Raw genomic sequence first — 17588 nt, forward strand, 5'->3', positions numbered from 1 at the left:
AATGAAAATGCTTCCTTAAATTTCAGCTATTTAAGTGGCGCAGTCTTGTTTAAAAGAAGCGTGGACCACCAAGTACGAGCATTCCTCTTAAAGTAAGAGGCAGCTCTCCGAATCTTGGAGTGCTCTGAATAGCGTCCTCCCGTGAAAGCGATGTCAAACTGCTGTATAAAAGACAAAGCCTTCGAAGCATCTGAGTATCCTGAAAAAGTATCAAACTTGATCGAGTGGCCATCTTCCTTAAACTCTCGGACTTTCTTGCTTTTATCTTCGAAAAAGTCATACTGGTTAGCTTTGTAAAAAAATTCTTCTTGTTCGCATAAAAGTTTCCGTCATCGGAATCTGAGCTGTCTGTAGACGAGTCCTCAGTAGAACTGTCAGGCTCTGGGCGAGATGTAGCCTTCTTTGCCTTTTTCTTGCCCTTTCTGAAGCTTTGTTTCTTGCTTCGCTTTTTTGCTTTTTCTGTCTTCTTCGCTCGAGTCTGAAGAGCTAGAAGAACTGTCAGAAGAAGAAGAACTGGGTAAGCCTTCAAACTTGACACGCTTCTTCTGTTTCTTTGCCTTGTCGAATGTCAACTGACGACCCAAATATCCCGGGAAGTTAGTGTCTTTCTTCTGCTTTTTGCCGTGCTTTTTGTCTTTCTTTTGCACGTCGAAAAGCTGAGCAATCCGTGCATCAACCACGTTCTCCAGTTCCTTCTCCGTACATTTCTTGGAGGCAGAAGGTTTCTTGAGAGCGGGTTTCGGGAGTGGTGTTGTGGTTCTCTGCCACTCCATCTGTACCTCTTCCAAAGAGGTCTGGTTCATATATTTTTCCATCTTCGGGTCCTTGGCAAAATTGAGCATCATCTTTGTTGCATCGCCAATCAATTGACGACGCTCCATCTCTTGCTGTTCCGTCTGAGTAGGCCTAGGGGGGCCATACTCCGTGCCGGAATCTTCGTTGTGATCCCTGCCCGCATCTCCAGATGCAGAGGGAGTCGATTGATCCTTGCGTGAAGCCATAGCTGCTGCGGAAAAAAAATTTGGGATCGGATTTCCCGTAGAAGAGAAATCGGCCGTGCTCTGATACCACTGTAACAGACTTGGACACTCCAAGTCAAGAATCAACCGCGACAGCACCAAATAACCACTTCAAAACAATTCACAGATCACAATAGATTTGCACTGGCCCGGCGGAGTTCCGTGCGTAGAGATATTGGCCCCAAAGACTGGCGCCCCTTTCGGTATTTCTTTTTATATTAATCAGATCAAAGTACAAGAGTGTGGCTAGGGTTTCACTCTCAGACTCTGCGTCCAGATCCTCTGAGAAGTGAAGCCCTCTCCACATATTTAAAGGTACAAGGGATGCCCAAAAGCAGAGCCCCAAAAGCTTTTAAAATAAAAAGCATAAGAGCTCAAAAGCTCTTCTCTCTCAAGTTCTCCTTTTTTTTGTTTAAAAAAAAGCATTCTCTTCAAAAGCGAAATTCGCGTCGCTCATCGTTTTATTTTATTTTTATTTTTATTTTTAATTTTTTTCAGCCTCCGCGATTTTCGGAAATTAGGGTTTTTGGCAGAAATTAGGGTTTGCAGGAATTTTAGGGTTTTTGCTATCCGCCACGTCATCACTTTATGACCAGCGTCACCATGAAACGCGTTTCGGCAGGTAAGGATAGGTGAAATGTTTCGGGCCTTGAAACGTTTCGCTCACCAAGTGAAACACAAGCCGTTTCACTAACAACAAGTTACCATAGTTTTAGTTTCAAAGTCGCTAAATGCACGTTTCGGTCTCACGTTTCACTATGCTTTCATTTTGGACTGAAACGTTTCGTGGTGAAACACCGCGTTTTAGGGTGAAACGTTTCGGCCTTGAAACGTTTCGCGGCTACGTTGTTTGTGACACACTCCCTTGTACTTTGTGCAACAAATTTAATACAAAAAGAAATACCGAAAGGGGAGCCAGTGTTTGGGGCCAATACCTCTTGGCACGGAACTCCGCTGGGCCGGTGTCGAATCAAATTGTGAACTGTTTTGAAGTGAATTCCTGTCGTGTCGCGGTAGATTCTTGACTTGGAGTGTCCAAGTCTGTTACAATGGTATCAGAGCGCGGCCGATTTCTCTTCTACTAGAAAATCCGATCCTTTTTACGCGGCACTTATGGATTCAAGCAATGGACAATCGACTTCCTCTGCATCCGGAGATGCGGGAAGAGGTCACGAAGAAGATTCACGCGAGGAGTACGGCCCGCCTCCGCGGAGCTTGAAGAGATGGAACATCGGAGATTGGTCGATGATGCGACAAAGCTGATGGTGAATTTTGCGAAGGACCCTAAACTTGCAAAATTTTTCACCCAGACCTCCTTCGATGAGGTGCACTCATAGTGGCGGCAAACCATGGAGCCACCCCTCAAACCGGCACTCAAGAAACCTCCTACTCCAAGGATGTTTGCAGAGCAAGAATTAGAAGAGGTGGTTGATGCACGGATTAGCCAGCTTTTTGACGCGTAGAACAAAGCCGAAAAGCACGACAAAAAGCAGAAGAAAGGCACTGACTTCCCGGGTTATTTGGGTTGTCAATCTACTTTTGTCTTGGCAAGAAAGTAGAAGAAGCGTGTGCGATTTGAAGGAGTATCCAGTTCTTCTTCTTCTTCTTCTGACAGTTCTTCTAGCTCTTCTGACTCGAGTGAAGAAGACAGGAAAGGGAAAAAGTGAAGCAAAAAGCAAAGCTTCGGAAAGGGCAAGAAAAGGCAAAGAAGTCTAGATCTCGCCCAATTGTTGACAGTTCTACAAAGGACTCGTCTTCGGATAGTTCGGACTCCGATGACAGCAGATTTTATGCAAGAAAGAAGAATTTTTATAACAATAGCATGATCCTCAGGACGAGCGGGTGGTAACTCACCTGACAGGCCCTCTGAAAAAGCAATCGGCATGAGTGTGGAGAAAAATCTTGGCGTTCTTTTGTTCAGGTCAAAACATATTCGACCTTCATCCATCGTTCAGTTCTCTCCCAAAAAAAAGTGAGTAAAGAAACTGAAGTTCATCAGGTACAATCTCTGAGCTCTTCATTTGTCAAAATCGCTTTCTCGGCCCGGTAGTCAACCACGGCGTTGTTGTGGTACCAAGGGATTTCGAGTAGAACGTCACAACCTTCCAAGGCAAATACGTAAAACTCCTCGTGCCCTAAACACCCTTGTCATTGCAAACAAAGTTTGCCAATGCTCGGTGTAATGGCAACATCCCGTCCAGGTGCCACTCGAACTACATCCGCCTGTGGCCTCAGCCTATCGGGCGTAATTCCAAGAAGTTGGCCTTGGCTCCTCCAAAAGAGCTTCCTGATCTTTCACTTTGCCCCAAAAGCGGCAAAGTTTGTACTTCCATTCATTTGATTCGGTTTAGGCCCCACGCAATGTGGTACCAGTTCTGCTTTTTATCTGCCTTTTCTGCCACGTCTCTCAGCTGCTTTAGAACTTTCTGGCCTTTCTTCATCTTGTTCATTCGGTTCTTTCTGTGCCTTTTTAGGGCACTTCCCGGAGATATGTCCATTTTCCCCGCATCCAAAGCTCTTCCCTTCCCTGATGAAGCGAGCTCTCTTCTAAGGAGTAAGCTTGGGTCATGCATCTTTCTTTTTTGGGTTGCTCTTTCTTTTTCTACTTTCATTTGTTGAAGTCTGTTCGGCTCTTTGTGTCATGATTTATCGGTGGGTAGGTCAGACTGCCAGAGTGAATGGCAAAACCCCGTTTCGCATGACTCATCAACTCCTGAATAGAAACCGACTTCTGTTCCAAGCAGTGATCTCAGATCTCTGTAGGAAGATCCAAGGTAAACCGCTCAATTTGTTCCTTGAACGAGATCTTCTTAAAGGGAAGAGGCAGGTAGAAAAGAGCTCCAGAATCTCTCGCAATAAGCGTCCATTGTTTCTTGGTCATCCGAAGATGGTTCCAAGCAGTTCGTACATCACGTTCATACTCTCGAGTCAGTCAAGAAGAAATAAAAAGCTTTTCAAATTTCAGCCATTTAACTGGCGGTGTCTTGTTCAATAGAAGTGTGAACCACCAAGTTCGAGCATTTCCCTTAGAGTAAGAGGCAGCTCTCCGAATCTTAGAGTGCTCTAAGTAACGCCCTCCCGCGAAAGCGATGTCAAACTGATGTACAAAAGACAAAGCCTTCGAAGCATCTCTATAACCAGAAAACGTGTCAAATTTAATTGACTGTCCACTTTCCTTAAACTCTCGGACTTTCTTGCTTTTGTCTTCCATAAAGTCATACTGGTTGGCTTTTTAAAAATTGGTCTTCTTTGCATAAAAGTTGCTGTCATCAGAGTCTGAACTGTCTGTAGACGAGTCCTCTGTAGAACTGTCACTCACGGGGCGAGATTTAGACTTCTTTGCCTTTTTCTTGTCCTTTCTGAAGCGTTGCTTCTTGCTTCGCTTTTTGCCTTTTCTCTCTTCTTCACTCGAGTCGGATGAGCTAGAAGAACTGTGAGAAGAAGAAGAAGAAGAACTGGGTACTCCTTCAAATCGAACACTCTCCTTTTGTTTCTTTGCCTTTTCAAATGTAGACTGATGACCCAAATAACCCAGGAAGTCAGTGCCTTTCTTCTGCTTTTTGCCGTGCCTTTCAGCTTTGTTTTGTGCGTCAAAAAGCTGAGCAATTCGTGCATCAACCACCTCTTCTAATTCCTACTCTGTGTACATCCTGGGAGTAGGAGGTTTTTTGGGTGGTTCTGTGGTCTTCTGCCAGTGCGCGTGCACCTCCTCGAAAGAGGTCTTGCTCATATATTTCTCAAATTTTGGATCCTTCGCAAAATTGAGTATCATCTTTGTTGCATCACCGATCAATCGTTGACGCTCCATCTCTTCGAGCTCTGCCTGAGTAGGCCGAGGCGGGCCATACTCCTTACCTGAATCTCGATGTGATCCCTTTCCGCATCTTCAGATGCAGAGGGAGTTGACTGATCCTTGCCTGAAGCCATAGGTGCCGCGGAGAAAAAATTAGGGATCGGATTTTCCGTTGAAGAAAAATTGGCCGTGCTCTGATACCACTGTAACAGACTTGGACACTCCAAGTCAAGAATTTACCTCGACAGCACAAATAACCACTTCAAAACAGTCCACAGTTCACAATTGATTCGACACTGGCCCGACGGAGTTCCGTGCCTAGAGATATTGGCCCCAAAGATTGGCGCCTCTTTCGGTATTTCTTTTTGTATTAATCTGTGTTCAAAGTACAAGAGTGCGGGCAGGCGCTCACACTCAGACTCTGCGTCCAGATGCTCTGAGTTGTGAGTGGCCTACCCAACTATTTAAAGAGTACAAGGGATGCCAAAAGCAGAGCTTAAAAGCTGAAAATCAAAAGCTTACTAAAAAAATAAAGCAAAGGCTCTTTCTCTCTCTTTCACGTATGCTTTAATAGGATAAAGGAAGTCAATAAAGTTTTCTCTAACAAGCCCTTTTGGGGAAATAAAAGCAATCCCCAAAAGCTTTCAACGTGGCCAGATTTGCGTAGAGAAAAACAGCTAGTTTCCGTACACTGCCTGCCACGTCATCAGTGCTTTTTTCGTGAAATGCGCCGCAAAACGCGGGCGGGTCCGTACGATGCTGCCAGGTCAGCATTTCATCCTGCCACAGGAGTGTGTGTGTGCACTGGGCAGCCACGTCATCAGTTTGTGACATTGAGAGTTTAAAGAAGGTGGATAGTCAAATAAATTTGACACGTTTTCTGGATTTCGAGATGCTTCGAAGGCTTTGGCTTTCATACAACAATTTGATATAGCTTTCTTTGGAGGACATTACTCATAGCACTCCAAGATTCAGAGGGCTACCTCTTACCTCAAGGGAAATGCTCGAACTTGGTGGTCCACGCTTCTATTGAACAAGAAATCTCTAGTTAAATGGCTGAAATTTCAAAGGCTTTTTATTTCTTCTTGGTTAACTCGGGAGTACGAACGCGACATACGAACTGCTTAGAACCATCTTCGGATGACCAAGAAGGATACGTTGGACGCATATTGCGAGAGATTCTGGAGCTCTTTTCTACCAGCCTCTTCATTTAAGAAGATCTCGTTCGAAGAACAGATTGAGCGGTTTACCTTGGGACTTCCTACAGAGATCCGAGATCACTGCTTGGAGCAAAAGTCAGATTCCATCCAGGAACTGATGAGTCATGCGAAACAGGGTTTTGCCATTCATTCAGGCAGTTTGACCTACCCCACAGATGAAATCATGACGCAAAGGACCGAACACACTTCAAACAATGAAAGTAGAAAGAAGAAGAGCAACCCAGAAAAGAAAGAAAAGGATGCACGACCCAAGCTCACTCTTCGAGAGAGAGCTCTCTACATCAAAAAGGGAAAGTGCTTTGGATGCGGGGAAACTGGGCGTATCTCCGCGAAGTGCCCTAAAAAGGCACCGAAAGAACAGAACGACAAAGATGAAGACAGGCCTGAGGGTTCGAAAGCAGCTGAGGAACGTGGACGAAAAGGCAAGATGAAAGCAGGACTGGTTCCAGATTGCATGGGTATTGACCCAAGCACGATTGACCAAAGTACAGAACTTTGCCGAGCTTGGGGCGAAGTGAAAGACCAAGAAGCCCTGATTTTCTTTGATGGAGGAGCCAAGGCCAACTTCATTTCACCTCAATTGGCGGTGCGGCTCGAGATTAGATCGGATGGGACTACTAGCAGAGGCAGTTCTAGCGGCACCAGGCAGGGACGTAGCCATTACACGTGTCATTGGCAAACTTTGGTTGCATTGTCAGGGGTATTTGGGCATGAGGACTTCTACATAATGCCCTTGGAAGGTTGTGATGTCCTCCTAGGAATTCCTTGGTACCATAAGAATAACGCTGTGGTCGACTATCGGGCGAGAAAAGCGACTTTGACTACATAGAAGGGCCGAACTATTGTACTTGATGTAAAACTTAAGGGGAAGTCTGTCCCTATTGTATCGGCTTCGGCCGTTTCAAAATTAATGAAATCCAGTCTGTTTGTTTACTCGATCTTTTTGAAAGAGTTGAATGATGAGAATAGGATAAATATGTCTGAACTTAATAAAGAACGCCAAGATTTTCTCCACACTCATGCCGATTGCTTTTCAGAGGGTGCGCGAGGCGAGTTACCACTCGCTCGTCCTGAGGATCATACCATTGATCTGATACCTGGAAGCACACCACTGAATCGGCCACCTTACTGTGGGAGCCGAGCCGAGAACGAAGAAATTATGAACCAAGTGAAAGACCTCTTGCAAAAAGGTCTTGTCCAGCCTAGTACTTCATCGTACTGCTCTCCAGTGTTGTTGGTTTTGAAAGACGGATCTTGGAGAATGTGCATCGATTATAGAGCTTTCAACAAAAACACCATCAAGAACAGATTTCCGATTCTTAGGATCGATGATAGTCTTGGCTGACTACAAGGATCCTCGTGTTTTAGCATGATCCACTTGAAGAGGGGATATCATCAGATCCGAATCGCGCTGGGAGATGTCTATAAGATAGCTTTTCGGACGACTTTTGGGATACTTGAGTTTTTATTGATGCCTTTTGGCCTAACCAATGCTTAAGCGACATTTAACCGGATGATGGACATGATTTTTCTAGATTACAGACTATTTGTTGGCACTTTCTTTGATGACATCATTGTTTTATCTAAGGATGAGGCAGAACATAGAGAACATTTGCTACAGGTCCTTTAGGCATTACGAGATCACAAGTTGGTGATTAATGCAAAGAAAAGTGAATTTTTCCTAGCCGAGATACACTTTTTGGGACACATTGTCTCAGCAGTAGGAGTGCAGATGGACCTGGCCAAGATAGAGACTATTCGTGATTGGCCTGATTTGAAGAATGTCCATGAAGTTAGAAGCTTCTTGGGCTTGTGTTCGTATTACAGGCGGTTCATTAGAAAGTTTGCAGAGGTTGCTTCCCCTTTGCATATCTTGACACAGAAAGGAGTCCCTTTCTCGTGGGGACCCACAGCCTGGATTGGATGCGAAGTGGATGGAGGAGGAGGACCTGGCAGGTACTCCTCAGATTGTGAACCTTTACCTTGAAGCATTTGGTTTAGCATAGTCTATTCCAAATAGAACCCCGAACTTAGCTTGGGCGGAATTTGGTGCAGCGGGTATGCACAAGATGGGAGTCGCTCCACTCATTTGTCAACAGATTGCCCCGATTTTTGATACTAAAGTCACTGATGTCTCTTTTGAGTTTCAGGGGATACTGTGAGCTGACAGTATTCTGATGTATGACTTTATGAATTGGAATTCCCGACAATATGATACTGATTTGTTTTTGACTTGTTTAAGTGCAGGAACTGATAGACGAAATGATGCAACATTTCGGTCTGAAAGATCTTGATAGACATGGTTGCAATAAGGATTAGTAAATCGGGCATCTATGAGGTCCCGAGTGGATCTAGATGCGATTGCTAAATACGTTTCCGATTAATCATGGTCTGAGATCTGAATGAATTTTTGAATGTGATTTGTCATGTGATGTCCTGTGATGCGACTGTTGATTGGTACATGTGCTAGATGTGTTGTTACTGGTGCGTCGGTACTAACAATCAGTGTCTGCTAAGACAGTTTATGGCCTCTGTCTGTTTTGCAGGCATAATGGAGGGCGATTACAATGCTTTCAGGAGGGGGGTATGTCACAAACCAGTGACGTGGCACAGCCCCAGACACACCCCATCAAGTGGGTAGCAGACCAGACACACCCAGGTTGGCAGACAGGCTACGCCATGTGGCAATTGTATCGCATCTCTGCGATTTGCGGCGGGAAAAGCGGAAAAGCAGGCTGACGTGGCAATGCGTACGACAGGCTGTACGGAAGGTGCTTTTTGCACAGCTGAACTCTACGCAATGCTTTGGAGAGGCTTTTTGGATTATTTGCTTTATTCTTTTTGAAGAGCTTTTTACTGAAAGATTTTGGGGCTCTGCTTTTGGGCATCCCTTGTAAACAAATAAATAAGTCAGTTGGGCTTCCACTCTACAGGGCATCTGGACGCAAAGTCTGAGAGTGAGACCCCTTCCACTCCTTGTACTTTGAGTTACAGATTAATACAAAAAGAAATACCGGAAGGGGCGCCAGTCTTTGGGGCCGATATCTCTAGGCACGGAACTCCGCCGGGCCGTGTCGAATCAATTGTGAACTGTGAACTGTTTTGAAGTGGATCTCTGCTGTGTCGCGGTAGAATCTTGACTTGGAGTGTCCAAGTTTGTTACAGTCAATTCCGGCCTTGAAAAAAATCGGCTCTCATAGGCAATGACATGGCCTTCTTGCATTAAGACCGCACCCAGACTACGACCACAAGCATCACAATATACTTCAAATGACTTTTGCAAATCTGGCAAATTGAAAACTGGTCCTGTAGTCAATTCCCCTTTCAAAGTTTGAAAGGGAGTCACCTCGTGGGTCTCCACGAGAAAGGGGCTCCTTTCTATGTCAAGATATGCAAAGGGGAAGCAACCTCTGCAAATTTTCTAATGAACCGCCGGTAGTAAGAACATAAGCCCAAGAAGCTTCTAACTTCATGGACATTCTTCAAATCGGGCCAAGCACGTATAGTCTCAATCTTGGCCGGGTCCATTTGTACTCCTGCTGCTGAGACGATGTGTCCCAACAAGTGTATCTCCGATAAGAAAAATTCATCTTCTTGGCATTGATCACCAACTTGTGATCTCAATTCTCTGTGTGTGTGTGGGTCCTGCTTTATTTTAATCCTTTATGTCATTTGGGGCCCCATCGGACGGGGTCCCCATAAGTTGGTAGGACTTCTTCTGTTACTTGTTCTTCTTAGGGTTTAGGCCCCTCGGCCGGCATCTGTAAGTTGGCTCCATTCTTGAGGGCTTTGACACGTTAGCAGTTTGTGACACTGCTCACACGGTAAGGTGACCGGTTCGGTGGTGTGCTTCCAGGCATCAGATCAATAGTATGATCCTTAGGACGAGCTGGTGGCAACTCGCCTAGCAGGCCCTTAGAAAAGCAATCGGCATGAGTGTGGAGAAAATCTTAGCGTTCTTTATCAATTTCAAACATATTTGTCCTATGTTCATCATTCAACTCTTTCAAAAAGATCAAGGAAACAAATAGACTGGATTTCATTAATTTCGAAACGGTAGAAGCCGATACAATAGGGACAGACTTGCCCTTAAATTTCACATCTAGTACAATTTTTAGGCCCTTTTCATTTGTCAATGTCGCTTTCTTCGCCCGATAATCGACAGGGCGTTGTTCTTATTGTACCAAGGGACTCCCAAGAGGACATCACAACCTTCCAAGGGCATTATGTAGAAGTCCTCGTGCCCCAAATACCCCTGACAATGCAACCGAAGTTTGCTAATGATAGGTGTAATGGCTACGTCCCGTCCGGGTGCCGCTAGAATTGCCTCTGCTTGTGGTCCCATCCGATCGGGTGTAATCTTGAGCCGCGCGGCCAATTTAGGTGAAATGAAGTTGGCCTTGGCTCCTCCATCAAAGAAAATCAAGGCTTCTTGATCTTTCACTTTGCCCCAAGCTCGGAAAAGTTATGTACTTTCATCAATCATGCTTGGGTCAGTACCCATGCAATCTAGAACCAAACCTGCTTTCATCTTGCCTTTTCTTCCACGTTCCTCAGCTGCTCTCGAACTCTCTGGCCTGTCTTCATTCTGTTCTTGCTGTGCCTTTTTAGGGCACTTCGCGGAGACGTGTCCATGTTCCCCGCATTCCAAACACTTTCCCTCTTTGATGTAGTTGTCTCGAAGAGTGAGCTGGGTCGTGAATCCTTGTCTTTCTTTTCTTGGAAACTCTTTTTCTTTCCACTTTCATTATTAGAAGTCTGTTGGGTTCTCTGAGTCAAGATCTCATCTGTGGGGTAAGTCAGATTGCCTGAATGTATGGCAAAACCCCGTTTCGCATGACCCATCAATTCTTGAATAGAATTTAACTTTTGTTCCAAGCAGTAGTCTCGGATCTCTGTAGGAAGTCCGCCGCAAAACCGCTCAATCTGTTCTTTAAACGAGACCTTCTTAAATGAAGAGGCTGGTCGAAAAGAGCTCCAAAATCTCTTGCAATACGCTTCTAGAGAATCTCCCTTGGTCATCCAAAGATGATTCCATGCAATTCGTATATCTCGTTCGTACTCCCAAGTCAGCCAAGAAGAAATAAAAAGTCTTTTGAATTTCAACCATTTAACCGGAGCTTCCTTTCTCAGTAGAAGGGTGGACCACCATGTTCGAGCATTTCCGTTGAAGAAAGATGTAGCCCTCCGAATCTTGGAGTGCTCTGAGTAATGCCTTCCAGAGAAAGCTATGTCAAACTGCTGTATGAAGGCCAAAGCCCGCGGAGCATCTCGAAATCCAGAAAAATAGTCAAACTTAATTGATTGTCCACCTTCTTTGAATTCTCTTACTTTCTTGCTTTTATCTTCAAGGAAGTCATATTGGTCGGCTTTATAGAAATGCTTCTTCTTCGCATAAAACATGTGATCGTCAGAGTCCGAATTGTCTGAGGATGAGTCCTCTGTAGAACTGTTAGAAACTGGGCGAAATTTAGGCTTCTTTGCCTTTTTCTTGCCCTTTCCGAAGCTTTGCTTTTTCCCCTTTCCTGTCTTCTTCGCTCGAGTCAGAAGAGCTAGAAGAATTGTGAGAAGAAGAAGAAGAAGATGAAGTGGGTAGTCCTTCAAATCGTACACGCTTCTCCTGCTTTCTTGCCGATGCAAAAGTAGATTGACGACCCAAATAACCCGGGAAGTCGGTTCCTTTCTTATGCTTTTTGTCGTGCTTTTTGGCTTTATTGTTTGTGTCCAAAAGCCGGCTGATCTGTGTCTGAACCACCTTTTCTAATTCTTGCTTTGTAAACATCCTCGAAGAAGGAGGTTTCTTGAGTGCCGGTTTGATGGGTGGCTCTGTGGCCTTCTGCCATTGAGTGTGCACTTCTGCGAGGGATTGCCGAGTCAAAAATTTCGCAAATTTTGGATCCTTCCCAATGTTAATCATCATCTTTGTTGCGTCGTCAACCAGTTGTCGACGTTCCATCTCTTCAATCTCAGCCTGAGTAGGCCGGGGTGGGCCGTACTCTTCTGATTTCTCTTCTCCGTGATCTCCTCTCGCATTCCCAGATGTAGAAGAAGTCGACTGATTTCTGTTGGAATCCATAAGTGTCGCGAGAAAAGGATCAGATTTCTCGGTAGAAGAGAAATTGACCGCGCTCTGATACCACTCTAACAAACTTGGACACCCCAAGTCAAGATTCCACTGCGACACAGTAGAGATTCACTTCAAAACAGTTCACACTTCACAATTAGGTCGACACGGCCCGGAGTAGTTCCGTGCCTAGAGATATTGGCCCCAAAGACAAGCGCCCCTTCCGGTATTTCTTTTTGTATTAATTTGTGTTCAAAGTACAAGAGAGTGGGTAGGCGCTCACTCTCAGACTCTGCATCCATATGCTCTGAGAAGTGAAGCCCTGTCCATTTATTTATTGATACAAGTGATGCCCAAAAGCAGAGCCCCAAAAGCAGTAGTTTAAAAGCTTCTCTAGTTAAAGCACTTATCCCAAAAGCTGCCATTAAAAAAAACAGCCAGCATAAATTTAAGAAATCCGTACGCTGCCACGTCATCAACAATCTATGCAAAAAGCGGATTTCCGTACAATTTGCAACGTCAGCCTGTCAGCGCGTTTTGCACCGGAAAATCCGGGTTGCCACGTGTCTGCCGTACAGTCTGCCACGTGTATCTGCAGTGAGTGTCCGGGATCTGTTGCCACGTCACCCATTTGTGACACCTAGGACCTGTAGGCATCAAAACTGGCGAAAACCCTAAGCCTGCAAAAAATTACAGCAAGATTTAATTCTCTGTTTTGCGCTCCGACTCGTGTGCCGATCACTCCTGTGGGTAGCCCTCAAGCTCCCGCACTTGTAGGGTCACTTGCCCTTTGAATTAGACGAGATTCCTCATGGGAAATCTCTCTAGATTGTCGTGTACAAGCACCCACGGCTTTCTCAAGACTCTCCTAGTAATATCTTGCCGTGCCCTCGAGGTCCCACACTTGTAGGGTCACTTGCCTTTTGAATTAGACGAGATTCCTCGCGGGAAATCTTTGTAGATTTTCTTGTACAAGCACCCGCACCCACGGCTTTCTCGAGACTCTCCTAGCAATATCTTGCCGTTTAGATGCGAAACCCTAAACCTGCAGAAAAACACAGCAGGCTGTAATTCTCTGTTTCGCATAATTTTGAGCGGAGCAAACAGGTCTACACGTGTCTCATACGCTCCCTCATGCAATGGGACAGTTCCCTTGTAAATCGGACGAGTTTTCACGCGAGAAAACTCTCCGTTTTTGCATTCCTTCGCGATGGAATTGTGCATACCTGAAAGAGATTAGAAATTAGCTAATCCGATTCTTGTACAAGAGGCTCTTGCCTTGGCAAACGAGCATAAAACCTCAGAATTGTACATGGTCATCTGAGAAGCCCAACTAGAGGGGCATTACCGTATGTGCAAAGGTGAGAGAGAAATGCAGTAGAGCGGAATCATCGTGCTACATAGAGCAAGGGAGAAGGCAAGCTTTCCATTAAAGCTGTGATCACTTGCACCCACTACTCACACACACTGTGTAGCACATTCTGAAGTCCCAAAATCAGCCCCCACTCATAAATGGGCACCCCCTCTTGGATGCGGCTTCTGAAAAGTGTGTGTTGACCTGCATGCAGCTCCCCTACTGCCATGTTTCCATTTGACTCCCTTTGGTTTAATTTCCTAGTACCCACCAACTTATAAAGTGTAGCGAGGGCCCTAAATGACTTTGAATTGAGTCTAGACACCCTTTTACTGTCCGGGTTTTAGTGCCGACTGGCCCGACCATCTCGTGGAGACCTGCCCTTCCCAAACTCTCGGCCAACAGCCTTGGCTCTAATCATTTGGGAAATCACAGAGAGAGAGAGAGAGAGAGATGGCACTGCATGTGGGGTGTCAGGTCCCAACCACCCTCAAAGGGCCCCCTTTGCTTTGTTGCTAGAGCAATTACTTGCTTTCCTTGCACAATGATGATAGAATGGCTAAATCCTAAATGCGTTATGGTATGCTAAGGAACTGAGATGATGATGCTGATCTAAGAACGCTAGGGCTGATCAGATGCGGCTGATCTAATGCAAAATGCTGGGCTGAATCTGATGATGTGGCTAATGTAGCTGAAAATGCTGGAGATGGTGCCGATGCTAGGGCGCTGCCTGTCTTGTGTGAGTATTGGTTCTGATGCGATAGAGAGAGCCCCAGGCTCACACATATAGCATTCTGAAGGCAGGTCCAGCAGTGCAATACTTATCAGGATTATTAAAGAGGTTTATTGAGATAATTGACTAAGTGACTTTGAAGACTGTTCATATGCCTATATGCTTAAGCGATTGTACTGTGCAATTGAGCATATGCAACTATTGACTTGCCTGATCATGCATGTCCTTCTAGAGGCTCACAAAGTGCCAGGCTAGAACCTAAGCTATACTAACTAAGTCTGATGCTGACGTGTAGGAGTAGCTTGTCCACGTGGCTCAAGTGCAATGCGCAGGTAACACCTAGACTCTAGAAAATCCTCACAAGGCCAGGCACAGCGACAAAGAAGCCCTCACTCATAAGATCCAGATGGGAAAAACCCATGAGATGACCTCCAAAACTCTAACAAAGAAATCACGTTGTTTAGATACGGATACTCCTCTATCTTTTGATGATTTTGATGATAGATCTTACACCTTCAAAACCACTATTGGTAAAATGAAGAACCATCTGATTTGAGAAACGATCCCTCTTTAAAATCCTTGGTCTTCTCAAGATGGTCATACTGGTTCATTAGGTATCGATGTCTTTGCTTCTTTCCAAACATTGACTCGTCTGAATCAGAACTATCAAAGGACGAGGTGTCCTTGTCAGAACTGTCAAAGTGTTTTCGATGCTTCCGAGATTTCTTATGCGAAGTGCTCTTCTTGGTGTGCTTGCTCTTTTGAGTCTTTCTCCGATTCTGGTGCTTCTCGTCCTCCTCGCTCGAGTCGGAGGAAGAGGAATTCTCTGAGCTATCAGAAGGTGAAGATGAACTAGGGTAATCCGCAAAGCACATACACTTCTTGGATTTGCTAGCTGCCTCGAAAGTAGATTTCCGATCCAAATAGCCAGGATAGTCTGCTGCGCGACTCTTCTTCCGAGAGCTGTTCATAGTCTTCATTACTTTATTGATCTGTTGCTCAACTTAAAAAGATGAAAATTATTGTAAGCCTTAGAAAATGAAAGAGGGTCTCTGCAGGCAACTTTTGAAGTCACCTGGGGTAACTTGTCATGCAAGTGAAACCGGTGCACGAAGCAAGAGGTAGAGTGTATGAGCGAGTGAGCCCGCGCACAATGTTGCCTTTACAAGAGACAAAGTGCATGCCGAATTGTCAAATATTGCTCCATGTATGGTATAATAGATCAAGGAGGTAATCAAAATGAATGAATGCTGGTGTGTGCAGCTAGTTTGGGCTATATATTTTAGTGCCATTTAATGAATGAATGCACTCTCTTATTCTTTTTTTGTATGACTTGCAGAAAGACTTAATAGAACCAGCGGTAAAGGGGACACGAAATGTTCTTAATTCTTGTGTAAAGGCCAAGTCGATAAAAAGGGTAGTCTTAACATCATCAATAGCTGCTGTCACAAATACACCATCTAGGAAGCCAGAAGATGTTGTAGATGAACGCTTCTTCAGTGATCCAGCGTTTTGTCGGGAAAAGGAGGTAAGTATTGTATTTGTCCTTCTGGATTGATTTATATAACCTATTGAGTATGTGTGGTATTATGTAACTGGCCCCTCCAGATACCGTCTGTGTGTCATACTTGCTCATCGGCATAATTGGAATCTGTTTTTTTCAGTTCTGGTACCCGGCATCAAAGACAGAAGCTGAAATGGAAGCTTGGAAGCTTGCAAAAGCACATGGACTAGATTTAGTGACAATAAACCCAGCAATGGTTATTGGACCACTTCTACAACCAACTCTGAACACCAGCTCTGGAGCTGTACTGAAGCTTATGAATGGTACCTTCGCAATATCGGATAACATAATTGCCTTTGAATTTGTTATTGGAGAGATGAGCATGACAGTTTTCAAGAGCTGCACTGTCTGCGTGAGTGATGCATTCATAAGTCTATGTATGCTTAGGTTTGTACAGGCATGCATGTACCCACAATAATGATTATAGCTTTCATCTTGTTCTGATTGCCACAAACATATATGCACATTGGGTAAGTATGTATTTAAGTGCGAGTCGGGGAGTCCTAATGCCTAGAAGACTTATGCATTAAGTCTGTAGCTGTATTTACGAATGCATTTAAGTGTGTAATTATATGCATTTATGAATGTATTTAAGTGTGTGAGTTTGGGAGACTTCTTATGCTTTAGAAGTCTAATGGATCAAGTATGTAACAGCATTTATGAATTTTTGCAAAATACATCTCCAACGTAGGGAGGCATGTTGATTCTTTGGTGGACTGCTTCAGTTGATGTTTGTAACTTACGTCAAGTCAGCATAGGAATGTGTGGATGGAAGTCTTAACTTTCAAAGTAGCATACTTCGAGCCCTTTCGTACTAGAAGCGGGTTGACTATTTTAGGATCTGCTTCAAGCATGTATGAATTTTACTGTCGGGTGGGTACTTCAACACTTTTCATGCTAAGAAGTGGGTTGGCTGTTTTAGGATCTACTCCAACATATATGAATCTTGCTTTGGGATGGGTGCATGTTAAGGATGTGGCAGCAGCACACATTTTGGCATATGAAGTTGCAGAAGCATCTGGCCGCTATCTTTGTGCTGAAAGCATTATACATTACAAGAGGATTGTGGAGATGCTCCGTTCACTCTACCCTAATGCTCCATTACCAATCAAGTAAGAATTTTAATGCTTGTGCCTTTGTTTGAAACTCGATGAGTGTTTGGTTCTAAAAGTATGATTGATCATGCACATGGATGCTTCCTCACACAGACCAAAACGCTGAAGGAAAACTCTGATTAGTGTGTGCTTATTTTGATTGCCTCTTCAATAAACGTTGGATTTACTCATATGTATAGGTGCTCAGACGAGTCTTCGCGTCCGGCCCCTGAATACAAGATCTGTACTGACAAGGTGAAAAGTCTTGGTTTGGTTTATACTCCCATTAAAGATGCATTGAAGGATTGTGTAGAGAGTTTGATTGAGCAGAAATTGCTGAAGTTGTAGCATCAGAAGCTTGGTCTGGGCAGATTACCCACAATGAAGTAGTCTGTTTCCTAATGCGGTTGTTATTCTCCTCCATTATTATAAAAAACATACATTTATGTATTTCAACTAAATGTATGTACACTTAAATTTTTCAAGGTTCCTTCATTGAATGTTACCAAAAGAAAGCCTGAAAGTCCCATTTTAAATTTGGTTAATGGACCAAAGTTGCAGTACAATTTGTAAATAAGATGTGTCTAGCAACGAGAGAAAAAGTGGCTAGATGTCTTTAAACAAGAATGGATTGTGTATAGCTTAAATAATGGCCTTGATTATTTTACTTGCTTTTGAGTGCACCTGCTTACATTTGTGCATGGAGGTTTGAAGGTGGTGGTCTTGATCTGACCCAGAAGCTAGAAG

General features: G+C 44.3%; 1 protein-coding gene across 1 annotated transcript in view; it reads left to right on the plus strand.

The window, feature by feature from the left end:
- Positions 1–17336, plus strand: part of LOC147433847 (phenylacetaldehyde reductase-like) — a 70786-nt gene extending 53450 nt beyond the window's left edge. Inside the window, exons 3-6 of the mRNA XM_086490479.1 lie at positions 15523–15711; positions 15848–16010; positions 16670–16859; positions 17042–17336. Coding sequence (XP_086346605.1) covers positions 15523–15711; positions 15848–16010; positions 16670–16859; positions 17042–17189 — 690 coding nt within the window. The 3' untranslated portion in view covers positions 17190–17336. The remainder of the gene's footprint in view (positions 1–15522; positions 15712–15847; positions 16011–16669; positions 16860–17041) is intronic.
- The last annotated feature ends 252 nt before the right edge of the window (positions 17337–17588 follow it).

Source organism: Adiantum capillus-veneris, chromosome 19, assembly GCF_014529385.1.
Source record: "Adiantum capillus-veneris isolate H3 chromosome 19, ASM1452938v2, whole genome shotgun sequence".
NCBI classification, from domain to species: domain Eukaryota; kingdom Viridiplantae; phylum Streptophyta; class Polypodiopsida; order Polypodiales; family Pteridaceae; genus Adiantum; species Adiantum capillus-veneris.